Here is a 16,932-nt window from a genome sequence, read left to right as displayed (position 1 = left end):
CATTAAGCTGCAGAAGCCCTGGGTTTCAGCCATTACCTCTGGTCCTTGTGACGCTGGTGTTAAATGAGAGAAATGTTTTTTAGACTAATGAGCGGCCTGAGCTGCGCTGGCAAGCACATGACTCTACTGCGCATACAGCCTCATTGTGCCCTTCTCATACCCTTGACAGACGCTCTGAAACAGGAAGAAAGAGAGCGTGTGTGTGCGCACACACATGTGCACGGGCCCTAATTAGGCTTTGGCCTATGTCTTCTGCACGTGTGTTTTAAACAAAGGAAGAAGAAAAAGCAGAGGCTATGTCAAAGTGTCGTATTCTGTTTAGTCTACCTGCTTACGATGAAGGAGTCAGTTCAGTCTATTCCCAAGCCATGGAAAAACTGCTGGAACCCCTGCCTCTGTTGTCCCCATTACACCACAAATACACACACATACACACACAAAATTCACCCCTACCTCCATCGCCCCCACTGCACCACAAATGCACACACAGACACACTATTCACCACGCCTCTGTAGCCCCATTTGCACCAGATGAAGACACACACACACACACACACACACACACACACACACACACACACACACACACACACACACACACACACACACACACACACACACAATTCAGCCGCTAACACTGGGTAATAGGTTGTTTTTGACGGTAGGGGGTTATTTAATGTCATAGCAGGCCTTTGAAATACTTTGACCAGGAAGCAACATAATCACAAGTATCAAAAGCTCAACCTGCTTCCCTTTCCGGCCCTCTTTCCTTCTCTTTTTACTTTGCCTTACCTCACCGCTTGCTTTCCCTTTCTCCATTCCCTTCTTTCATCTCCAGCCGTCTCCTTCCTCCCTTCCTCTCTCTCGCTTTCTTCTCTCAGGGATGTGATTAGAAACAAACTAGACTGGAAAAAGAAGGGAAAAACCTGCAATTTTCTCTTTATAAATGAATGTGAGGTGTCCAAAAAACCCTGAAAAATCACACCCTTGTAATCACAACCCCACCCTTAGTCTTCTCCTTCATCCACTCTTTACCTCTTTTCATTCTCCTGTTCTCCTTCCCATATTTTCCTCCACTCTTCCATTCTCCCCTGTCTTCTTCCCTTTTTCATTAACAGAGAGGTGACATGGAAGATTAATGTTGGGGTAAATCACCCACAGCTTGCTGTATTTAATCATTCCTCACTTCTCTGCATGTCATCAAAATCTGTAGGAGGTGGCCTTATCTGGGGAAGTCTAGTTAATCGTACTTATGTTTAAAACCTGTTTGGAGGGACTATCGGAGAGGCTACTTTAACTATTTGGGTAGCAAGCACAATAGTCTATTTGGTTGTTTTTTTGGTCAACCCTGATGAAGGCTACAAGAGCCAATTTGCATTTGTTTTTTCTCTTGTTCACCAAGTGCAGCTTAAGTTTTTGTTTTGTGACGTTTTTGGTGGATAATTCAAATTCGATAATGAATTAGCCACTTGTTTAGCCTAATTCAGTTACATTTCAGGCACTGCCACTCTGCAAAATGCAAATCAATCAGTCACGCAGGCTTTTTATTGACAGCCATGGAGGAAATGGTAGTGTCTCACCTGTTTGTTTGTTTGTTTGGTTTTAGACAAGTCTGTATCATGCTTTTGTCAGTTTATGTGGTTATACTGGGCAACGTTTCCTTGTTGCCTCAAAAGAATGATCTAATGTAATTTATTTTATGTTTATATACCCAAGCCTTGGGTTGTGTGGAGAAGCTCTCATAGATGCACATGATGTGGGCTGAGGTTTGGGAGGGTAAACGCAACCATGGCCCTGTAAATGGTGTGTGTCTTGCCTGTGTCTTGCTTGTCTGATAGGCCTGCAGCTAATGTGTGCGTGTGTGTGTGGGGGTGTTCGTGTGTGTGTGTCTCTGGGTATGATGAGCGAGCACGACTGTGTGTATGTGTTTGTTTGCACGCACGCCCTGTAATCTGTCAGGGATGAGTACTTTGCTGGTCAGCTGGCCAGTTGTTGAGAGAGGAGGATGGGCAGATCTGATGATTAATCACCGTCTGCAACTCTCCAGTCCAATGCTTAGCAACTGCAGAGCGGCAGCCTTCCTGTCCGCCATACTGAGTCCTAAGTCTTCCTCAGCAACAAAATTAATTCCTATTCTTCCTGAAACTATATAATAGCTGTTGCCCCACGATATTACACCGGCCCAAATATTTCTGTACAAAGTAGATAATACCACAAGAAAGAATGATGAAACATGATGTATGCATTCAATGTTTGAAGCAGTCCTCGGTAGAGAAACAGGTTAATTGCAGAAACTTATTTAGCTAACCAGCTCTTTTACTAGTTCTGTCTACATAATGCCATAGAAAGACTAAACTGTAGAAATGCACCAGACCCCAGAAATACTGCACCTTGTAGCTAACCGTCCAGTGACAGGATAATGGTGGGGTAATGCTGCTGTCTATCTGCCTGTGCCTGTGCCTGTGTGTGTGTGTGTGTGTGTGTGTGTGTGTGTGTGTGTGTGTGTGTGTGTGTGTGTGTGTGTGTGTGTGTGTGTGTGTGTGTGTGTGTGTGTGTGTGTGTGTGTGTGTGTGTGTGTGTGTGTGTGTGTGTGTGTGTGTGTGTGTGTGTGTGTGTGTGTTGTCCCTGTCTAGGTTATACCAACTACTGGTCTCTTGTTCCAAGGCCTGCACTTGTTTCTGCTTCTCTTGTCTTTGAATGCCTGGTTTATTTTACCTGAGGCTATAGCCTAAGTCCACAGAAGTTACTGAGGCGGATATGAGAAAATAGTAGACATAGTCTGGCCTATATCCCTATGTTGATATTTGTTTTGAGGGAGAGAGTGTGCATTGGGTGTGCTCTTCTACCATGTCAAGTCTGTTTTAGTATGTTCCTCCCTTGAAATGCGCACCAGCCAAATGCTGGTAAATTTTGGCTGCAGCTGGGAAGTTTGTTGATTTTACCAGCCAGTCTGCCAGACATCCAACCAGGCTCTTTTGTCTTCTAAAGACATTTTAGCTGGTGAGATAGTGGAAGTGGCTTTTGGGATAGTTTTTTTTGGATAGTCGATGAAAACGTTAGTTTCCTGGCAGACCCTTGGTCACATGGTAGATCTGGTTCAGTGACACGGGTCTATTTTTCTGAACCCTTTAACATTTGACCTCTGTAAGCTATGTGCTTTTCTTTCCCGTGTTGTTTTGCTTTTAGCCTGCTCTCCACAGACTTTGGCCTGTAGTTTGTTGTATGGGTGGAACCTGGTAGTCGAATAAATGAGTACTCACTAGTAGGTTAGGCACGGATACTTTTGTTGGACAGACAGACAGACGGGTGAATGGACAGACAGACAGACTAGGTTGACAGATAGGTTACTTACTGTGGGTGATTCTCGTTGTGCAAGGCCTGTTGGTTATCAGTCAGGCCGAGGGCAGGGCCGGTCACACGGTGTTGTTGACGGGACGTTTTTCAGACTAGACTCTGGTACAGGACAGGGGAGGTGAATTGGACATAGGGCTGCACAATTAATAATGTATATTATGATTTCAGATTTTCTTTTAAATCGCTCCTCAAAGCATACTTTTATGAACAGGCTTTTGCATAATGTTTTATTCCTCTTGTTTATGTTATTTTTGCAATCTTCTGCCCTCTCTTTTAATGATTCTGTAAGGCACTGTATTTTCTGAAAAGCACGTGACTGACTCACTATTGTTTTGAAAAGCTCTTTATAAATAGTTTATTGTTATACTTGGTTGGTTTTCACAATTAATATTCAAACATTTAGTTTTACTGCTCTATAAGTTATCAAGATGTTAATATAAGTGTAGCAAAATAATTTTGTTTCTGAAATCATCAAGACTTAGCCTATATTCATGCCCACACTATGTAGCAAAATAATCGTGATTCCCATTTTAGTCATAATGTACAGGCCTAATTGAACAACAGCTTATAGCCAGTGGAACAGTCATACTGTAGGCGCTGTAGAGTGGGAGATGTCTGACGCATGGATGAGGAATACAAGATTTTTTAAGGCGTTTCTGCTTTATGAAGATAGTATGCATCGGAAAAATGGAGGGGGGGAAATGAGTCAAAGGTCATGAGCTGGATTTGAGCACATGATGTTGTGAGTACATGGTATGTTTTGACTTTTAGCTCCAGTTTGCCTTCTGGCACAAATGTAAAAGAGGAACGTACACATTGGAGTAGAGCTGCAACGATTAATCGATTAATCGATTAGTTGTCAACTATTGAATTAATCGTCAACAATTTTGATAATCGATTAATCGGTTTGAGTAATTTTTTAAGAAAAATAAGTCAAAATTCTCTGATTCCAGCTTCTTAAATGTGAATATTTTCTGGTTTCTTTACTCCTCTATGACAGTAAACTGAATATCTTTGGGTTGTGGACAAAACAAGACATTTGAGGACGTCATCTTGGGCTTTGGGAAACACTGATCAACATTTTTCACCATTTTCGGACATTTTATAGACCAAACAACTAATCGATTAATCGAGAAAATAATTGACAGATTAATCGACAATGAAAATAATCGTTAGTTGCAGCCCTACATGAGAGTGTATTTTGTTTTGGTGAGGTTGAGCCCTTATCAGCAAGCCACTTTAAGAGTGTGTCTGTGTGTGTGTGCATGGATATGTGTTTGGGTGTGTTTGTGTGTACACATTGTTGGGCGTGTGTATACCCATTTATTTGCGTGTGTGTATACAAACATTTCCAGTATGGTAGGTATGCCAACTTTTTTCATGGATGCCCTTGCTGTAGGTGACGTTGCTGTCAATCATAATTTGGCTCAGCTCCTACTTGGTCCGCTTCAGTGCTTGTTTTCCCACAGACTTCCATCATGCTGCCGTAGTGAATCTCTGTTTCTGAGCTCTACCTGCATTTACACTTAACTTGACATTTAAAAGAATCAGGTTAAAACACATCGAGAATAACTGGAAAAGCAGCCTGGCTAATGCCTAACTGTCACAACTGTTGATTGATTTTTCTTTTAATGTTTAGCTTGCATTTGTCATGACTGCTCAGACTCTTAGCTTAGGCATTGTTGTTTAAGAGTGTGAAGCAGTCAGAACTGCAAAACAATATGTTGAATGAAGATGAAAGATGACTTCGACTAAATGGAGTCTCTTCCTGTTGTGCAAGTGTGCTCTCTGGTCAGCTTGGGTTAATTGAATTAATGTAACAAAAAAAGATGTAGATAAACTTACTTGCTCCAATTAACAGTAGACAACAGTAAAAGACTGGTTGCACCAGGTGTCTCCCAGGTGTGAACAGGTTTGTGGTTTGTAACTGTATGGATAAGAAACAGGTTGGCACGGAAACATAGTTTGTGTTCTCAGCGAATCCCTTCCCTGCTTAAAGGTAAACAGAGTTTCTCTTCTCTCTTCCCCGTTCTCTCTTTAGGAGCGCACCAGGTCGTTTGACGGCTTCAACATGAACACTCTGGAGAGCTCCCTGATCGACATCATGAGGGCTGAGCAGGACACCCTGAAAGGTGAAGATGTCAGCTGTCAATCAAGAACACAAAACATTAAGCAGCCACAGAATTACATGTACCAAACCTCTGGCCAACAGATCAGTAGTACTCTTGCGTCGTGTGAGCAGGAAAAAGGACACTGATAATTGTTAATAATACTCATAATCTGGACACTTGCAGAGTACAGCTAACCTACTAGCAATGCAACTATTTGACATTTTACAGTCTGTTTACAAATGCAAAAAAACCTGATGTGGTTACCATCGTGACATGCTGGGAACAAAACAGAATTGCAGTTTAGATTTCGTTCAGCGATGATTGAGATATATGCGGTTTGGATGGGAATGTACACCCAGGGGAAGTGTGTAACCCATCAGTGTGTTTTTCCGGCTTAGCCCCGCCTCTCCATGTGTATCTATATCAAGCCGATGACACACAGGTAGTGACACTGCTCCTCCATTTGAACAGGACAGGGGAGACTGAGAAATGTCGCACCTCATCACAAACTGTCACATCCTACCATCCTGTCCTCATACATATATATATATATGAGACAGCAACATTGTTGAACATTTACATTGTTAGCTCACGTTACATGTTTTTAGACATGGTAGGTGTCAATTCAGTTTATTTCATTCAATTCAAAATATCAGTATAAAGTACCAAAATAATAATAGACCTGTCATTCTCAAAAGTGTCTTCATAGATTGCATATAAGAACGTTTTTATGGCAAAATATATGTTTTGGAATTCTGAAGAACATCCACATCCTGATGTACCACAATTAAATGTATATTGACCCTACACTCTCTTACATACTTGATAAAGGAGATAAATGTGTATCATGGCTGTATGTCAGTGGCCAAGTCACTGGTAGGAGTGCTACCTTGCAAGGTGAGGCTGATAACCAGTCATACATTCACAGTTATTCAAAATTTAACACCTCAATTCTTAGCAGAGAAGTTTCACTTCCTCCACAGATCACACATCTAGACATTGTGTCTTCATGGAGCCTACTCTTGGTGTTAGGATCAACAGTAATATGGATGAGAAAGGTCAGCCTGTACAGCAGTCAGTCCACACCTCTCGCGTTTCTCTTCCTCCTCTCTCTCCCTCTCTTCCTCTCTCACTCTCTCTTTCCCTCTCTGCAACTGATACACTGTCTGGCAAGTTTGAGATGCTATTTAGGACGGCATGACGCCTAGGAAATCGAGAAGAAAGAAAGGCGAGTGTTGAATTTCAAAAAAATATTTCCTCTCTCAAACTGTGAGGTGAGAAAAATTCAGCCTACAACAGTGTGCCTGAATGTGGTGCATGAATATGGCCTCGTTTTCCCATGCATTTTAAGAAGGAGGCACAGAGAGAATGCAGGGATGGAGGCTTAGGCTCTGTATATTTAAGATGGGATTTGTGAGAGCGATGGAAGGACTTAATTTTGGGCTCCTGCTCTCAACTCTGTCTGTGGAACTGAAGCTGTTGGCCATCATTAGTGTCTAACAATTGCAATTGTAAAGCTTCCCATTTTGAAGGATAACAATCTGCTAAACACAGTGGCACTCTGTTATAAAAGTGTGGCACATTTGTGATACAAACAAATACATGTTGCTGTTGCGGTTAGTGAGAAGTTGTGGTTGTTGAGATCTATCGGCTTCAGTTCACCAGTAAGAAAATGTTATATTTTCCACATCTTGCATTAAAGAGAGAAGTAGCCTATAGAGATCGAGATATTTTGCATCGGAAATGGGAAGCATCTGGCTTCGGTAGCAAATGGTGCTTATGATTTGATGTTGTTTGAGATTATAGATGCACTTATCAGAGGAAGAGTCAATTACACCTTTCAAGAAGTGTCAGTTTGTTAGTCTGTTCATTCCTAGGTGGATATAACACCCTCTATTCCTCTTCTTTGAAGCTCTATACAGTATGTGGATCAGATGGTGTGTGTGTTGTGAACAGCTGCTTCTGGCATGCTCCATTAGTACTGTGCATCTGTACACACATGCACACACTGTATCAGGCTGTTGTATACGTTAAAGTTAAAACAGTACAAGCATATTGATCCATTAAGCAACAGAAATAGTTCTATTTTGCTTTCTGGTTAACTTTTGCCTACAGTTATTTCATCATAAGGTCACATGGCCTAAGCTTGGTAATCACTCTTTAGAAGCCTTAGCATTAGCATATTGGCTGAATACCATGATAGGCGATTGCTCATGCTCAGAATAACACTTAAACTAATCGATGCAAGCTATTGATTTTGATAGATGACAAAGGAAGCAGGTATAGGGAATAGCTGGCACTGGTTGTTATTGTTTGAGAAAGAGAATCAGCCATTGGTAATTGGTTGAGAGGGTATAATTGACATTTGTTATTGGTTGAAAGAGACAAGCAGACATTGGTGAGTATCCAGTGCTGTTTATTGGTTTAGCGGGTGTAACTGACATTGATTATTGGTAAAGAGTGTGTAGCCAATGGCTAACAGAGAGTACAGTAGCTGATACTGGTTATTGGTTGGGAGTAGCTTATAGCTTGAGTAGTTGCAGTATTGATCATTTTTTGATGTGGTATAGAGGGGTTGAAAGGCTTTGGGTGGGGCTCTGTGGCTGCGTAGGTTGTTGGCTAGAGTTCAAGTTATCTTTTAGCCCGCCAGTCATATCTCTCTCCAGTTTATCAGACCAGAAGGCGTATTACTAGATGGCAACTACACCTCTTTTTTGACATATAGCTAAATTCAGCTCAGACTATACTGTGGATCGTGGGTAATTGACGTGGAACAGATAAAACGAAGAGGACACAACAAACGATAACATGGTTAAAAAGAATAAAAACATACACATTAGGGGTGGCAGGGGGCCTGATGGTTAGAGAGACCATCCTGTAACCTGAAGATCTCACACCAATGAGATCCACCAATACCTGCATCAGTTATTGGTGTGATACAAGGCTGAAATGCAATCATTTTTGTCCGCTGATCCCAAGCCAGTGGTCCAAGTCTGAATACAAGAAATGGATCAACCTTGGACTCTGTACCAGCACATACTTATGTTCTTAAGTTCTGGGAATGGCCGTGAAAAATTGGCTTTGTGCATCCATGCCTACTGACAGAGAAAATGCAATGTTTCTCTTTTAGACATTTCATTGCTACAGAAGATGAAATTTGAAAATTGTATGTTTATTTTATACTTTTCCCCCAGTCGTAATGTTTATCTAACGATTAGCCATTTAATCATAGGGAAGTGTATGTGCAGTTCTAGGTTTAACAAAAAGGGACCCAAAAAAGGGGGCAGCCAAGTAATAAAAACCAAACTAACACACACCCTGCACTGCTACAATAACAAGATGAGGGAAACTCTGAGCTGCAGACACTTAAGTATCACCTCGTATTCCTCTCAACCTGAGTCCCGGCGAGCTCAGCCATATCCAGCTGTGCTCTAATGTTCTGCTGTCAAACCCTAGTAAGTCTTCCCTTAATATTAGAGAGGAGGAGTGGAAGGATAGCTCGTTAGCCACGTCGGGTATCTTAGCTTCGGTTCCCATATCCGATAGATCCAAGGGCTTGGCATAAGTAGACGACACAATAAGTAGTCTTCTATACTGAATACCAAAAGCTGCTGCTTCATATGTAATCAAACCATGTAGGTCATTATTGAAACTTAGGAAAATGTTAGCAGTGTATATTACAATGGCAGTTTACAAGAAGTAAGCCTACCAGAAGTAATGTTGACCTCAACTCCCTATAGCTGATAATATGAATGTCGTTTTCATGTTACATGTTACACAGAAGTGTAGAAGTGCTATAAAGACGTATTTATTAATATTAAACCTATTCTCTGCTGCTGTTAGTCTGGGAGACAGAATTGTACTGTTCCCAGATTTCATTTCACTCCACGTTTTTTTCCACTAGTGTATGTTATACCTGCCACATGTTAATTTTTCTTCTCACTAATTGACATGTATTTTCTCTTTCTTACTTCTCCGTCATCCTGTGCTTTCTTGGATTTTTTTTTTCTCATACCCCATACTTTACTTAGCTTACACAGGATGCATCACACAGCCTCTTTGCCTTCCATATCCTATTCTTTCTCTTGCTGTGTAGTATAATACTGTTTATTCCCTGTTTTCATAATTACAGTGCAGCTTGTACAGTGCCGTGCCAATTGTAGCAATGAGATATAGCGAGTCCTTCCCTTCTCCTTCTCAGCAAAGCAAAAAAACATAATTACAGCACATTATTCTCGTTTGAGCAGTGATTCTTCTCCAGGCCAACTGTCTCTCACACGTACACACACACACACACACACACACACATAATACATGCAGACAGCATGCATACACAAGACACATTTACATACACAGGAGCAGAACACAAATCTCTCATTTCAGCAGAACATATTGAACAAAGTGAGAGAGTGAGGAAGCGAGGGGAAAAGAGAGAGAGATACAGGGAGAGAGAAAATGTCTACAGTAGAAGTGGCTTTGAATGGCTTCCAGCATTGTCCTGACTGACAGAAAGGATCCCTCTGTTCCTACTGTGTGTGTGTGTGTGTGTGTGTGTGTGTGTCCGTGTGTCCATGCATGCGTACGCTTCAACTGTTACTGTACTGTAGCTGTGTGCAGCCAGCAGCATGCAAATAAGGTTCACAGAGCGGACACACACAGCCCCGCAGACACACGTAGATGCGATGTGTGTGTGTACGTGTACGCCCACATGCTCCTCAAACGCTGTTTAACTCTCTTAAAACCCAATATGACGGAGTTATGCTGTGCTGGACTTTGTGTTTGGGTGGTGCACTTATCTGCATACACATTATAAAGCTAAATTACTGAGGGAGATAAACCCTCGAATTCTGTAGTGGTAGGGAGAGGAGTTGAACTTCACAGTATAATGTCGTTTGGTTGGCACGTCAGATTTTAGTTGGGAGAATTTTGACATTTGACTGACTTTTTGGTGGCCATAATGTTCAGATTGTGATGAATGTGCCTACACTACCAGTCAAACGTTTGGACACACCAGATTGAATGTACTACTTTTTTATTCTCTTAAAGCCATTTTGAGCTAAAGGCTTATGCTTAAATGCTTGAAATTTGTTTCTTAGACAAATATAAATAGTGAAGTTGATGCCTATGTATGAATTTCTTTAACATTTTGTTTAACATTTTTCTTGGTCACTGCATAATTCCATTTGTGTTATTTCATAGTTTTTATGTCTTTACTATTATTCTAAAATTTCGAAAATAGTGAAAATTATGGCTGGACTGGTAGTGTAGGCACATTCATCACAATCTGAACTTTATGGCCACCAAAAACTCAGTCAAACGTCAAAAAGGCCAGTGCAGCCACGGGTGGTCCATCTCGGTCTATGAGTCCTAGTTCTGTGTTTGTGTACTACATCTACCCAGAGTGCTGTGGGGCTGAATAGGCGAGGTGTGGGGGAGGGGCCAGTAGAATTCCGTGTGACCAAGGCATCGGAATGCACCAATCGCAGGGCGGTCCGTACCCGCACAACAATGGCTGCACTATTTCAGCTCTTTATTCTCATTATCCCTCTGCAGCAAGCCAACCTAGCCTGGCCTTGCATAACTTTGAAGCTTGTTTGGCATCATAATATGTATTTGTGTGGGTGTGTGTGTGTGTGTGTGTGTGTGCGTGTGTGCGTGCATGTGAGACGCGCCTGGCAAATGGCTCAATGCAAAATGTATGATATAGAGCTTAGAGGGAGAGGCACAGATAGGGAAATGGGGGTCGATGAGAGGGAGGGAGATGGTTGGTGTCCCGCAGTTGTAAGCCCTAATGAGATTGATGTGGAAACAACACTCAGTATGCCCATAGCTGTCATAGCCTTGTCTTTATTAACTATATTAATGAACTGTCAGAGTGCTTCACAACATAGTACTATATGAAGCAGCTATTTCAAACCTAAACCATACCCTGTTATTATAGAGATGTGTTTTTCAGTGTGTGCTGCATGATTTCAGAAGCACCCATCAATTAAATAAATCTCTGCACATCTAAAACAAAATAGAAACATCTCACAGATAAGCATAACATCTTTCCTGAAATATGCTGATTTTTGAGTGTCCTGGTGTTAATGACAAATTGATGAATCAACAAAGACATGACAAATATTGGTCTGATAAATGGCCTAACTCCAATCGTAGAAAGACTGACAGGACCGACATGTCAAAACCACTGGTGTTCTCCTTTTAATGAAGTTACAACTGTTTATGCCTCCATGTGTCACATTTTGTTGTATGTAGGCCCCATTGTGTTAAAGATTTCTGTTCTGTGTCTTCCTGTGCAGGTCGTCTGGGGTTCCCCCATCCAGGAGGGGACAACCCTCTGCCCCTCAATGGTACGTATGGTAACCTGCTCCGCCTTTCAAAGGCCCACTAACATGATAGATTATGAATTGGAAAGGTAATAGATTAGGGATTGGAAGAGTTCATATCCAAAATTCTGTACTGTATATCTATCATTCAATATGTAAAATAGTGATGATCCAGTCTGTAAAAGTGCTATCATTTTGTCAATTAAGGTCTTAGGTTATCTACTATCCTAGAGTAGGTGTCACTTTTTTCAAATAATTGATTTCAGATTTTGGAACAGAACTCATCAATTAATCTGAAGTTATGCAACCAAATAGCTGGCTAGGCTAAAACTAGAAAGCTGTCAAAACGGATGTATTTGGCAGCTCTGTACTGTTAATACTGAAAACACATAACCCCTAATGGATGATGATGTAATTTGTTTCCCCAGTGAAGTTGATAAATAACAACTACGAGTCACCCATTTTTAGTTACTTTGGTGACCCATAATAATGTGGTGTTTTGCCCCGGCAAATGTGTATGTAGGTTAAACTGAGTTTCATCAGGCGCCTGGAGATAGCGGAGCGGTTCTGTCCGCCGCCTCTGGAGCCACACGTGTGCTCTTGCTAACCTTGGCTTGAATCCTACCAGAACTTTCTGTGGGTTTCTGTGTCTCACCTACACTGCCCTTCCCTGCTTTCCAAATGTTAAAATGAATAAAATTACTAACAACCCCCCCCCCCGCACCAATCCCACCAAAAATAAACCAATTCGTGTTTTTGTTGTGGTTTACCGGTCACCCAACAAGTAATTTTCGTTGAATCCTTCCCTTCCCTTTGAGTGGTTATACTACTTTGTACCAGTGGCTTAAACCACTGTTTCTCAGCCTGGGGCTCGGGACAATTTTGTGTGGATTTATGGGATTGGAAAAACACATTTCTACTATACAGATTTATTAGGCCCATTATGTCTATTTTTTCTGATTTTTCTAAAATTGTTGTTTTTTTCTTGTGAAGTACTGCATAGTTTTAAGCCTGACTCTGACAATCAAATGAAACAACCTGAAAAAGGAATATCATTCTTGGTTGAACTGCATATGCAGTCTGTAATGGGGGTCGCTAGTAGGCATCACTTCGTTGTAAGGGGTCACGTGCCAGAAAGGTTGAGAACCACTGGTTTAAACTATACTAGTAGATGGAGGAAGGGAGTGATGAAAGAGAGATGTTAGGGCAGATTGATTGGATGGAGAGGAAGTAGTGTGTGGGGGGGGGGGGGATGGAGGGATTGAAATCAGTGAGATAATGGGGGGATGGATGGATGGAGATCAGGAAGGAGATAGAAAAGTGTCATCAGGATGAGACTAGCCATATGTCAGCGCAGTTAGGTAGCTTAACTCCTAATCTTAACGCTATACGCTCTCGGTCTGTATGTTATGTTTCTTTTTTCGGGATCTTAGGGTTTTTGGACACAAAACATCCATTCATTTCTAATGAGAGATTACTGCTTTCTTGCCTTTTTTTTCTTGCTTTTTTGTGCTCTTGATCACATCCTTCTCAGCCAGTGTCTCTGAAATATACAGTATGAAGTGTCGAGCACATCGCTCTCAATTAATTCCTCAGCTGTTATTGTCGCATTATGCTGGCTCTTCGACTCCTGCCAGCATTTCCTCCTACGGTCCTGTTGCGCTGTAGAAAAGGATGACTTTTAATTGTATATAAATAACAGTGTTTCTCTCCCTAATGGCTGAAAAATCAAATCTGGCAAGTCCCTTTTGACATGCTGCAGTTTCCACAACAGCGGCTCAATATCCATCGTCCCCTCTCTTGCCCTCTCTCTCTCTCTCTCTCTCTCTCTCTCTCTCTCTCGCTCTCTCTCTCTCTCTCTCTCTCTCTCTCTCTCTCGCTCTCGCTCTCTCTCCCTCCCTCCTTCTCTGTGTATAATTGCACTGTAGTAGATTTGGCCTCCTGGTCTTGAGCCAGGAGGTAGAGCAGCAGAGGTCAGTAGTATCGTCACAAAGATCCACGGGTCACATGGTGAGATCACATGGTCAGGAGTTGTCATCTAGCCTTGAGACAGATGGTGCCAGAGGATAGACAGGATTCAGAGGTTACACACCAGCTTTCTCTCTCTCTTTCCCTCTCTCTGTGTCTCTCTTTCTCTCACATAAGCATATACAAACAAATTGCATGCTTCTTTCTCTTTATCTCTCTCGCTCGCTCTCATTTTGTCGCTGTATCTCCCCCACACAGCTTTTTATAAGCTTGTTCCTCCATCTCTTCCAATCTATTTCTCTCTCTCACACACACATCTTTTTATAGCACACTCCGCTCTCTTTCAATCTGCTTTTCTCTCTCTTTCATACTCTTTCGTGTGTCTCTCTCCACCTCCCTCCAGCTCTTTCTGACCTTCCCAAGAGTTGGTATGTCCATCTGGGTTGTGGAGGTCCACTGGGGGAGCGGAGGATTATTGCTTGTGTGTTCTGACCATTTCTTCATCTATTCCAGTTTTAGATGGGTCAATGCTTCAGTCTCTCCAGTCTGCACTTAATTTTAATTCGGTCCAATTCCATTCATTTCAGTTCAGCTCAGTGCAAAGAAACATTATTTCCCTGTGAGTGTATTCAGTGAATGGGCATAGAGAGAGTCTTCCTTACAGAGACCTTAGGAGATATAAACAGATGACAGTGAACCTAGCTGTGGGCTGATGGACCTTCGTTAGATATAGGCCCATGTTTTAGGGCAGAAAAGGGAATTGGATTTCTGCGGCTGGATTTAAACTAGGAACAAAAATAAATGACTGTGACCATTTCAAGTCTGGGGAACTTGACATTCACAAAAGCTGCGAGGATGGAGTTCTTTGTGTTTAGTGCGACAGAGACTTTGAAAGGAGGAGATTGGAGAAATGGTGTTTTTCTAACTCCACACAAAGATATATATATATTTTTTTTACTTCATCTCTGCTAGCCAATGATTTACCAAGGCATGACATGTCAGCTGACAAGTGTCCACCTTTTTTTTTTTTTTGAAAGCAAACGTGTCAAACATCCCCCAGTCTTTTTCAAAATGGAGTGAGATAAAAGCGTTGTATCTTGACATGGCCTAGCTACAACTAGCTACAACTCATTACCTGGCACCTCTGAAGCCTGTGTACACATCTTTTCAAAGGAAACAGACTTGCCGCTATAATAAAATAAATCATACTGTGACTTCAGCATGGATAAAGAAGGGGGGGGTGACGGTTCCACAGTGATTTATGGCTGTTTGATAAAATGAAAAAAAAAAATCATAATAATAATAACATCCCGTCCATGCTCGTGGCCACTTGGCCCTTTATTGATACATTGTGCATCTTTTATAATCACCCTCTTCTTTGATTTGTCCTTGTTCCACATGCAGCCAGGAATTATGGCAGGAGACGAGGTAAAATATAATTATGGATATCTTTCTCAGCACAAAGTACAAATCTCTAGGCCTGGATATTTTGATTCATTTTGCGATGTTAAGCTGTGCTGTAATGGTTTTGTTGCTTATGGGGTAATGGTGTGTTGGTAAATGAATACTTGTGTAAGTTTTGAATGACCCTGCACTCTGCATCCGTCTGGTGAAGTGATGGTGTTTGTCTGCATGATCGTCTAAATGTCTTGTTTTGAGCTTGTGAAGTGGGTTTTTTTCTTCCTTTACTCTGTGTTTCTCTTGTTATGCTTGACTTTGCCATCCATTTTCCCATTTTCCCACGCATTTTGCAAGTTGATTAAGTCGGACATCGCAAGTTGTTAGTGTCACATTTGTTATGGTCCTGCTGAAGAAGAATAAGGCACACAGACACAGTGCACAGTCTCTATAACAGAAGCACAGACACATGGCCGGGCACATGGCCTGAGACACACACACACACACACACACACACACACAATCACAGTACATACTGTAAGCTGAGGGCTAACTCCCTTACATAAATCTGTATAAAGCAGCTCAGCGCAGGTTGGATGGGAGCAGGAATAGGCCGGGGAGGGCTTAACCTCCAGAACATACACACACCCACCCACACACACACACACACACACACACACACACACACACACACACACAGAGTAGTGTCCTCTCAGTGAGCATGTCTAAATAGTTTCACAGTGGGCTGTGGGTGTGTGCGCCTGCGTGCTCGTTCAGTCCCACACACACACACACACACACACACACACACACACACACACACACACACACACACACAGAGCACAGTGTTTCTGGCCCTGGCTGAGTCATGGCAGCTAATTAAGCTCAAGACACAGAGACAGAACAACACATAACATGACGTTCAGTACATTTCTCAGCAATGTGAGATGACTCTGATGTTTTCAAAGTGCATAATATCCCCATGCTTTATGACTAAAATTGACCTATTACCAATTGTCATTCTTGACTACATCTATATTTCTTCTGATTTTATTTGAACAGATATAAAAAATGACTCATTTCTGACCTGCGTTCCCTTTCCCTTTCCTCCCCCAACCTTCCTGCAATTTATATTACTTTTCATTCCTATGTGTTTGTTGTGCCTTGTAGGTTTTTCTTTAGACAGTGTTATCACTATAATAGTCTTAGGCTTGGTACACACTTGCAGATTTTTATGGGTTTTGGAAATGCTTTAGTGGTTTCTGCAACTTTTCAGTGACAATGCACACTCACTGGAAGGTATGAAAACCACACAACACTCATTGAAATATTTACAGATTTGTTTATTTAAAATGCAGCTGTAGTAACGTTAATGAGGCAGGCACAAACAGAGTTGCCATCAGTACACATTTTGCCTCTCTGCTTACTTGGTTTGAATTGTTAAACATGTTTTCCAAAATGTACAGAGTGAAAAGATGGTGCGGCTACATGAGCTAATTCATTTATTCTCTAAGAGACAAGGTTGGAATTGTTTCTGTGCAGTGGGTGTAATGAGGTAATGGGGAAGCTAAAGTTTTTGAACATTTTCTCATATGTAGGACAATGCATTAGTTTTTGATCCATTTCCAAAACCAGATGCAACAGCGCTGCACGCTACAAACTGCTTGTGTACAAGGCCACAGCCTAAGTGATGTGCCATAGAAATAAAGTAAAATACAAAAAAAATAAATGCATTGCCTCCTCCTGCTGCTTTGGAAGTGTAGAAAAAGATG

General features: G+C 41.7%; 1 protein-coding gene across 2 annotated transcripts in view; it reads left to right on the top strand.

The window, feature by feature from the left end:
• The window catches only part of cpeb4b (cytoplasmic polyadenylation element binding protein 4b), a 34,739-nt gene that overhangs the window by 7,242 nt on the left and 10,565 nt on the right, over positions 1-16,932 (top strand). Inside the window, exons 3-5 of one of the 2 annotated variants that reach the window (XM_071545958.1) lie at positions 5,396-5,486; positions 11,768-11,818; positions 15,167-15,190. In XM_071545958.1, coding sequence (XP_071402059.1) covers positions 5,396-5,486; positions 11,768-11,818; positions 15,167-15,190 — 166 coding nt within the window. The remainder of the gene's footprint in view (positions 1-5,395; positions 5,487-11,767; positions 11,819-15,166; positions 15,191-16,932) is intronic. The other variant, XM_071545959.1, reaches the window with a different exon arrangement.

This window comes from Centroberyx affinis, unplaced genomic scaffold (assembly GCF_046629955.1).
Source record: "Centroberyx affinis isolate AG114_WGS23_722 - 3 ecotype Tasmania unplaced genomic scaffold, CSIRO-AGI_Caff_v1 ptg005081l_1, whole genome shotgun sequence".
NCBI lineage: Eukaryota > Metazoa > Chordata > Actinopteri > Beryciformes > Berycidae > Centroberyx > Centroberyx affinis.
The sequence above is the reverse complement of the archived record's forward strand: the minus strand, read 5'-3'. Positions and strand labels throughout refer to the sequence as shown.